Here is a 10,000-nt window from a genome sequence, read left to right as displayed (position 1 = left end):
TGTCGTTCGTACAACCTGTTGAATGTTCAACCTATTGTGTGTTATTTTAAATTATCACCCCCGTGAGCACCTTGTCGCTGCCTCTGGATTACAAACGACACGTCATCACTCGAACTCCAAGCTTCCTGAGATTATGCCAACTTTATTTATTAACAAAAATCCGCTTATTTTCAAATAAAGCACAAACACAGATATTGCCGCACTCATATATTGCTGATATATGTATTATATACCTGAACTTTGCTTGTTCTTCCTTGCACGTGTGATGTGATGCATGCACTCGAAAAATGTTCGTTAATTCTGGACAGTTAAATAATGAGTTCGGGAGGCCGATATTATTTGGCGGGAAAAGCGTTATTTGAAAATCAACAAAGAAACAAGCTAGAAAAGAACGAACAGACAATTGAAATAGGCACTGGAGTTGGAAAGCTCACGCACACCTGTAACGTGTTGCCTGGACGTTCAACAAAACTTGAAAACCACTTGTCGACTTTTAAATATCCCCTCCCCTTCACGTCACCCCTCCAATTTTTACACGAACATCATTATTCTTCTCCTTACACATCACCCTCTCACTTTCACTTCGCTCCTCTTTCATATCATCCATCCCCTATTTACCTCGGGATGCAGCTGGGCAAAGGAAGCGATCTTGGTTTAATTTACCAGCACCAAAGATTTCATGTCAAACATGCATTGTGACGTCGTGCACGTCCGCTGGGCAACTGACGTCACAAGAGTTACGTTTGTGATGACATCACCCCAATGACCGATGACCGAGGTCCTGTGATGCACAATCGTGTTTGTTTGTTTGTTTGTTTTTATTGGTGACATGTAGTTCTCTGTGCATTACGCTTTGTGCGACTTGTTCTGTGCTGGCCATTTACACTCGGGATGCGACAGTGATAACCATCTAAATCAGCATATTTGTCAATAACAGCGCAACGAAAGAGTGATGGAAATTTATTTGTGAAGCACTCTCTTTAACAGATACCTTATATAGTGCAAGTGTGACACGTGGTGAGAAAGAAAGGGGCGGCCAAATGTCTGAACTCTTGTCTTCAATCTATCCGGTGTGTTCACCGGATGAATGATCATGAATGTTCAATGAGTTCAATGAATGATCATGTTCACCCCTTTTCATTTATTTATTTTATTTCGTGTAATCGATGAATTTCGTGTTCTCGCTGACACATCTTTCTCATTGAAATGATCAAGCGCCATCGCCAGCCCGTCGGCCTTGCACACGACGACGAGACCACCAGTTGCTCCGCGGTGTTGTTTTCCCTTGATGGAGTATTTCCCATGACAACGTCGTGCAAGTGGAACACTCGAAACTCCGGCAGTCGTTCTCGAAGGGAAAAGTTAAAGCATTTATTTATTTATTTATTTATTTCAACAAGCCAAACATCAAACAAACTCTTTGTATGCAGAAAGTAGCGCTTAAAGTTCATACTTTGCAAAGTTGGTAATTTTCTCATTGATCATATTAAAACTTCATTCTTTCAAATGTATGAGCAGTGCACGAACGTTTGCTTTTTATCCATTTTATACCTGCAGTCCTCATCGACTTAATTTCGTCTGTTTCATCCTGTTCTTCATTTATTTTTTATTAATTTTCTCAATTTGTCAGTCATTTGATTTCTCAAGGGGGTTCATGATGTTACATATTTTGTAGGCACTGTTGGAACTCACAAGTCAACTGCTTTAGTGTGAAATATAAAGTCTCATTTGGTGGCATTAGCATGATGCACAAGACCTGATGAACAAAAGTTTCCGTAACTTCACATACGACAGACAAGACGAGGATCGATATGCTTCGTTGCTCGAGGTGAGATCACGTACGGGATCATGATCAGGGATGCGCGGTCATGGGATCACAGCACGGATGGTGCACAGCCAATGGTCGCCAAGTCGTGATCCCTGCCAATGACCACCGCAGGACCAAAAACTGCATGTGTGCAGGATTAATGTTTGCATTAAATTAATTTAAATAGACATGAAGCTGATAATATAATTGTAACATGAGTATTGCATAATTCAACAATTATTGAAATAATATAGTACAAACAATGTTTGATCAACGATGGCATATGTTGAAACTGCTATATGAGTGCAGGAATGATTACATTCACCGTATGGATGCTCATTTCCTGATTTATTGTTCATTCTTTCATTTCTTACTCAATTTCAACTCTTTCTCGCCCTGTTTGTGGCAAGCCGCATAAGCTCGATGGTATATTGCTTGTTACTATTCAGGTGATGCTGTTTTACTTTCAGCTGCCTCTCTCTCTGTTATAAAAAAACAAACATAATAAGCTGCATAAACGCACGGTAATGACTTGGTGGTTGGATTTCATTGCTCGATGGCTTTTATTTATCCCAACTGTTTGCAGGTTGTCATTCAGCTGTACCCATCATTACATCCATACCACAACACTTCAAGAAAGGCAGCTCTGGGATCTTTGAAATGTGCACCGCTGCACTCAAGTACTTTATATTATGTTGCAGCGTACCACTGCATCCCTTAGTATAGTTCTGTCATCGATTATACTGATATTGAGAAAGTCTCATCGATTAACCCTTGCATTAGTGAGTAGTGCTCTAGCAAGGTAATGGCACAACCTTCCAAATGTATTCCTTGCTAAAACAGACCCTGTAGTACATACTTTATACATGGTGTGTGTGTGTGTGTGTGTGTCACTTTGGTGAGTTATCACCGATACCATAATCCAAATTTCTGCCACATTCTGTCATGCGTTGTTCCTCAGATGAACGTTAACACGTGTCCCATATGCTCAGATTAGATACTGGATGTTAAAGATTCCGTCCACAGTATTCTTTCTGAAGATAAGGCAAGTCATCGCAGCATCCTCGCTAAATTACGAATTATTGCCACCTTCAGTTGAATGTCAGGCCTGGTCAACTGGTCTGTGAAATACTTTGGCCAAAAACATTCCCCCACTGACCGCACAGGAAGATGGGAATAATTGGTGCCAATAAATAGTAATCATAGTAATAGTAGTCATCAGAGATGTAGTATATATATACAAGTGTAAAACTGATCTGCATACTTACTTTGTTCAAAAATGTATTGTTGAACCTGGACTTTATTCAACAAAGGATCAGATGTGACTATAAAATTGCATTTGTTCTTGTAATAACACTCCCTTGGCTTCATCACGGACTACTATATCCTTTACAGGAGACTTACGATGGCCACCCCATTGAGAACGTTCTCAGCATTCCACCCTTACCTTTCAAACAGGAGTGGGCCTTATGATCTGAATACGGTGGGCCAATAAATATCGACTCTGATGCAGTTTACATTTGGGGCAAAAAATATATTCGTCATTAAAATGTTTGGCAATTTAAATATGCATGTTAATTTTTAGCATGATATGTATTTTATATATATATATATATATATATATATATATATATATATATATATATATATATATATATATATATATATATATATATATATATATATATATAGTCTGGAATGAGTGTATGGAGCTGCGTATGTAGCAAATATTGTAAGATTTAATAGAAAGTCGAAGATTTGACACACATTAAATATTAATATAATTATTGGAAAATTAATCAGCTGATTCAGCCTAAAACACACACACATACATTTATAATATATATATATATATATATATATATATATATATATATATATATATATATATATATTTGTGTATGTGTGTGTGTGTGTGTGTGTGTGTGTGTGTGTGTGTGTGTGTGTGTGTGTGTGTGTGTGTGTGTGTGTGTGTGTGTGTGTGTGTGTGTGTGTGTGTGTGTTTTGAACTTGGTCTTTATTCAATAAAGGATCAGATTTGACTATAAATAGCATTTGTGCTTCTGTAGCAACTGCAGGCTTTCGGCGTATTTACTTTCGAAACGTGCAACACGTTTCATGCCAATTAAATATAAAGCTTAAGCGCCTTCATGAACATGATAATAAGCTGCTCTTGCTGCAGCATCGTGAAAACCTCTGCACCAAGTTTGTTGGCAGCACTGAGGTGCGTTTTTTTTCCAATGGCCTCACCAGTATAAATATCCTGTATTCATATGCCTGTCGGGTTGGTTTCATTGGCATACACGATCCACTGGTGCAGACCAACTCACACAGACTGGATTCCACACAATGCTATGTTCACCTGGTGGGAACGTGCAATGCCTGCACATCCAGTGACTGTCGAATGTGCACGACACAGCATACCTTTGTCTCTGCAAATTGAAGGCCGCAGGTCTTTCCTCCATTCACCTTTGTTTGGAATCCACGTCATGAATGCCGACTTGACACTATAATGCAGTGGAAGCCCTGATCATGGACGATTGGTACGAGCCACGGAGCAATAAAATGCATAGTATTCACTATTCTGCTCTACATTTATAGCATCACTTATTGAGTGTTTGGTAGTATGTAGCCAATTTGGATAAATGAATTTGGACAATTTGGATAGCCATTTGCATGTCGCGATGGACTAACAGCAGCTCTTCACGTGACATAATACATCTCTGCAGAGTAACCGATACCACTTACACAAGTACTCTCCTGAAATATTATCATATATATTTACATATATATATATATATATTATCAAATAGATACACACACATATATATATATATATATATATATATATATATATATATATTTAACCAGATGTGGAAAAGCTCTGCACCCATTATTACACTATGGCCTTGGTTTACATTCCATGGGATTTGAATATGTCAAATATAAAACAGCAAACTGCCCACTCCATGGCACTGAAAAGGCAGCCAATCCATGCTCTCGAATACACCTACTCATATGACCTCATGTTGTATAGAACGTCAGGTGAAGGGCATAGCTCAGAAGGTACACCATAGATTGTAGATCAATCAAATTCCGAAAATTCAATATGAATTTGGCACACAAGACAATGATATCAAATGTAATACGCATCGTTTGAAATGTTATTTCTTTTCTGCCATTAATATAATGTGAATGATGAAATGAAAGCTGTTGCAACTATTAAATGTTCATATCTCGTTCCGAGACCTTTTTTCATTGGCTCTGGTATGAACAAATATCATACAGGGATGGTTTTATTTCAGGCACATATAATTGGAAGAGAAACATTCTGTGACCTTAATTTCCCCAAAGGTGACTGGATATTGCAAAAAAAATCAGGTCTTTAAAATGCCCTGTAGGTACAACACACCAGACTCTATAGTGTAATGGTTTGAGCATCCGCTTTGAGTCTGGGAGGTCATTGGTTCAAACCCTGGCTGAGTCATACCAAAGACATTTAAAATGGTATGTGCTGCTTCCTTGCTTGATGCTCAACACTTAAATGTATGGAGCATGGACAAACAATATTGGGAAGGCAATGGCAAACCAACCAGTGTAAACCTTGCCAAAAAACTGCTTGTGCAGCACCAAATTTCTGTAAAGAGTATGGTACATCATTAACACCAGAGGTACAGTCATGTGGTTTTAATAAAAATTTGTTCAAACAGAAAGGAAATACTTTATACATCAAAGCTGATAGAATGGTGTATATAGACAACTGAAATGAAAACAAATACAATACACTGGCAGATATAACAACAATCCACCAAAGTACATGTGTGTGTGTGTTTGTGCATATATATAGATATATCATTCATATATACTGTATATATATATATATATATATATATATATATATAAATATATATATATAGATAAATATATATATATAGATAAATATATATATAGATAAATATATATATATATATATAGATAAATATATATATATATATAGATAAATATATATATATATATAGATAAATATATATATATATATATATATATATATATATATATATATATATATATATATATATATATATATATAAATATATATATATATATATATATATATATATATATATATATATATATAGATAAATATATATATAGATAAATATATATATATATATATATATATATATATATATATATATATATATATATATATATGGATAAATATATAATCATTCAGATATATATATATATATATATATATATAATCATTCATATATATATATATATATATATATATATATATATATATATATATATATATATATATATATAGATAAATATATAATCATTCATATATATATATATATATATATATCACTCATATATACTGTACATATATATGTATATATATATGTACACACATACGCACACATATATGTGTGTGATATGCAATTTGGGTTATAAAGTTGCTCCTATTGTGAAATATAATACACGCACAGATCAAATGCTCACGACTCCTCATTATGACATCATATCTGACTGTGTGAAGCAATTTATGCATAACAATCTGTACATCCAATGTACAAAACCTTGACCTCAAACATCTCGCTTGCAACTTACATTACACACACACTGATTTTGCTTATAGTAGTCGGCAGAAAAATTATATACTCTCACACAGTTGTAAAAATGAGCTTGGTATATCAAGTACCACTCACTGGCCACTGTTGCAAGAGAAAAATCCCACAGAAGAAAAACTCTCCTTCACTGTGACTGTGACCAGGTTGGCCGTGACATCAGTCACGAGAACGTTCTGCGCGAGGAATGCCTTTGGTTTCCAATCGGTCTCCACGGTGTGGACAAGCTCCACTCTCGGAGAAACCTCCCCAGGTTCGAGTCCTGGCTCAGTGTGCCAGCCCTCTTCTTCAACGTCCAGCTCCGAACTGCTCTCTGCTTCAGAAGTAGTTTGGGAACTCAGAGTGTCTCTGCCAGTGGGTCGCACTGCTCGCCCCGTACAATCACGAATACCTGATTGGAAAAGCGTTGGGCGCGTCTCTGATCTTCCTCTGTCGACAGGCCGTAAAGGGCGATAGATCGACTTGCTATTCAACTCTGGGACAAAATAGGCAAGCTTTGGTGGACTTACATCATGCGTCCTTGGTGGTGCAAGACTCCTCGGTATTGTGTCTTGTTCGGTATATCCGGGAGCTCCACGTTCGCTCGGCAATCCAAGAAGTCGCGGTGGCATCAGACGCTTTATGGGCCTGCCAAGGCGACGCCCCGTGCCGTTAGGCATCCTGAAAAGGCTCAGCTTCTTGGGAACCTCGTCGTGTCGTGGCCTGGCTCTAGCGAGGCCTGGCATGCCCATGTGTCGAATTTTGTAAATAGCCTTTCGCCGCAGGTCACTCGGCACATCGGACAGAGCCCGCGTGTCATCACGGCGTGGTCGCATTGGTGGGGGTAGGGTGTGTACACCCATGAATGGGATAGAAAATCCTTCCTGGGGGAGGGAGAGACAGAAGGCGAGTTCTTGTGAGCTGTCCAGAGCAGAAAGGGATTGCCGAGTGCTCTCGGGGCCGAGACAGGCACTTACAGGGTCTTTCCGAGGCCTCCCACGCTTTCGCTTTTTGCGGCCAAGCACATTCTTCTCCTGTTCACTGCCGGGAATGATGAAAGCAGATAGAGAGGGGGAGAGGGGGAAGAGAGGTAGAAAGGGAGAGAGAGAGAGAGAGAGAGAGAGAGAGAGAGAGAGAGAGAGAGAGAGAGAGAGAGAGAGAGAGAGAGAGAGAGAGAGAGAGAGAGAGAGAGAGAGAGAGAGAGAGAGAGAGAGAGAGAGAGAGAGAGAGATACAGAGAGAGAGAGAGAGAGAGAGAGAGAGAGAGAGAGAGAGAGAGAGAGAGAGAGAGAGAGAGAGAGAGAGAGAGAGAGAGAGAGAGAGAGAGAGAGACAGACAGACACAGAGAGACAGAGAGACAGAGAGACAGAGAGACAGAGAGACAGAGAGATAGAGATATACATTAATTCTATACTGTACCACAAAATAGCTCATTGTGCTTGTCCCGCATAAAGCTCAGGCCACAGGACAATCGATCCATGTTAATGCCCACACTGTACCTGCACACAAACAGCTCACACTCGAACGTTCACCTCTTTCCCAGCAGCTTGTCATTAAGTTAGTTACCTTCTCTCGAAGGCCAACAACAGACGAGGATCAAGGAGGTTCTCTTCGGGCTCCCAGCTGTTGTGTCTGTGCAGATAATGACATGGACACACACATACAGACAGCTGTTGTTGTTGTTGTACAAAGCAGGGGATATGGATACTAAGCCGCATTACAGTGATGAAAAGCACTTACTTGGATGACCACCCTTTCCACTTGACCAAGTACTCAGGTTTGCTCTGTGGGAGGGAAGAGAGTAGAGAGTGAGATGGCGGCCACGTTCTGTGAATCACCCCCGCACATCGCACCTTCTCACCTTCCTATAACGCTTCTTCAGAATTCGTTCGGCCGCGAAAACCCGCTCTCCCGTGACGAGCAGCTCATCCATGATCGCTACAGTACAAGGCAGCAACTGCCTCCGCTCAGTGCAGTGCCTGAGCTTCCTCCTCTTCCCTGTACACCAGCCAGGCCTCCTTTCTTCCTCGTCCTCCGCTTCCTCTGTCTCTCTTCTCTGAAGATCCCTGTGTCCTGCGTCCTTCGCTACTGAACTATAATATACTCTCTCTATCTCTCTCTCTCTCCACCCCCTCCCCCCCACCACTCTCCACCCTCTTCTTCCTCTTCTTGCCCTCCCCTTCCCAGGCGCCTCGTGAGTGGGTCTTGCGTCACAGAAGCTCACTCGATTGCCATTGGCCAGTGTGGCTCCGTCTCCTAGCGATGTCATATGTTGCCAGGGCTGGGCTCAGAGGCAACCGGCGGAGAGCTGGGAGGGGTGTGGGAGGAATTGGAGGGAGGGAGGGTAGGTGGAGAAGGGAAAGAGCTTGTGATCGAAAATGACAGGGGGGGCAGATTGTGCGATTGAGAGAAGTAGCTGGAGTGTAGAGGGATATAGGTGGCAGTAGGGTGAGACTATGGGGGAGGGTAACTTTGGACCCGTCTCATTAATTTGCATTAGAAAAGCTCCTGGTGCTTTAATACCTCCCGCGTTGCTCTGCTCTTTGGCAATGACCGAGCGAGCTGACAAAATGCGTTTTTTTTCTCCCCTGGTTTTCTGGCTTAACGTCCGGGGGCGTGCATGGCGGGCCGAATAACTTGACCCTCGGCCACTGCGTGGATCGCAGCGTAACCAAATTCGAAAGAATGTTCTCTATGTAAACACGGTTCTTGGAAGGATGGCGCTTATATTTTGGGCATAGTTATGGATCGCACGAAATTGTGCATTGCACTGACTCGTCGAAGCACAGTGTTATATATTCAATCCTTATGATCCCAGTTTCTCAATATCTGCATGGCCAATCCTTATAATAACCGTCTGGAAAATAAGTATTGCGAAGTATACAATGTGTTCATCATTGTGTGACATTCATTGCCATCACAAAGAATGCCAGATGGACAAAGATTTGGATAATAACTTGGACTATCGATTAGTTCAGAGATTTTGTTCCAGAAATTGTGTCTGTCTATATGACTCCTCAAACCCGAAGTCGCTTTGTAGTATTTGTCTGAAGTTCTTTGAATTGGTGTCTTTATTTTTACTTAAGATTTGCTGGAAGGGAATAAATTATTGTTTTTTTTATTGGTGATCTTTTGCGTACACAGAGCATTATCCTACAAGAATGCTCGTTTATCTCGTATTGGAGATCAAATATACACATGGCATACGGCATGTGCCATGGCTTTTATAACCGGGCATACATCTCCGATACTGATCTATACGTTGAGCAAAAATATGTCATATGGAAACACACAGAGTACATACGCAGGTGTATGATGCCCACTGGAATATAGTTCTGCTTTTTCGCTTTTCTATGAACACCTCCACCCCCTCCCACCTCGCAATACCCGGATGTCTGGCGTGCATCACGAGGTTCGTGCGTTACTAGCATTCACTCATTCTTTTCTCCCATTGCGCAGATTTCTTACAATATGAGCTCTGCATACGTGAATTAAGATCCTGCCTTGTTTTTGCAGTTTTTGTCTACCTCGAGCAATTGCAAGTAGATCCCCTCTCCAATGAATATCCTGGTAATACA

General features: G+C 40.3%; 1 protein-coding gene and 1 long non-coding RNA gene across 3 annotated transcripts in view; one reads left to right on the top strand and one right to left on the bottom strand.

Annotated features, from left to right (window-relative positions):
• LOC147034666 (uncharacterized) overlaps nt 1-3,361 on the top strand; it is a 6,346-nt gene extending 2,985 nt beyond the window's left edge. Inside the window, exons 2-3 of one of the 2 annotated variants that reach the window (XR_015059641.1) lie at nt 1-1,828; nt 2,394-3,361. The exon at nt 1-1,828 is cut by the window's left edge and continues 2,747 nt beyond it. This is a non-coding gene — a long non-coding RNA (uncharacterized LOC147034666). The other variant, XR_015059639.1, reaches the window with a different exon arrangement.
• A 2,808-nt stretch (nt 3,362-6,169) lies between these two features.
• LOC147034665 (uncharacterized) lies at nt 6,170-8,560 on the bottom strand. The gene is made up of 5 exons (XM_085886952.1): nt 8,284-8,560; nt 8,163-8,206; nt 7,989-8,054; nt 7,401-7,464; nt 6,170-7,307 (listed from the first exon to the last, which is right to left on the bottom strand). The coding sequence occupies exons 1-5, from the start codon at nt 8,353-8,355 to the stop codon at nt 6,522-6,524; spliced, it is 1,032 nt and encodes a 343-aa protein (XP_085743078.1). The 5' UTR covers nt 8,356-8,560; the 3' UTR covers nt 6,170-6,521.
• Nucleotides 8,561-10,000: the final 1,440 nt, after the last annotated feature.

Source organism: Eptatretus burgeri, chromosome 1 (assembly GCF_056783735.1).
Source record: "Eptatretus burgeri isolate ZD-2024b chromosome 1, Ebu_testis_v1, whole genome shotgun sequence".
Taxonomy (NCBI): domain Eukaryota; kingdom Metazoa; phylum Chordata; class Myxini; order Myxiniformes; family Myxinidae; genus Eptatretus; species Eptatretus burgeri.
The sequence above is the reverse complement of the archived record's forward strand: the minus strand, read 5'-3'. Positions and strand labels throughout refer to the sequence as shown.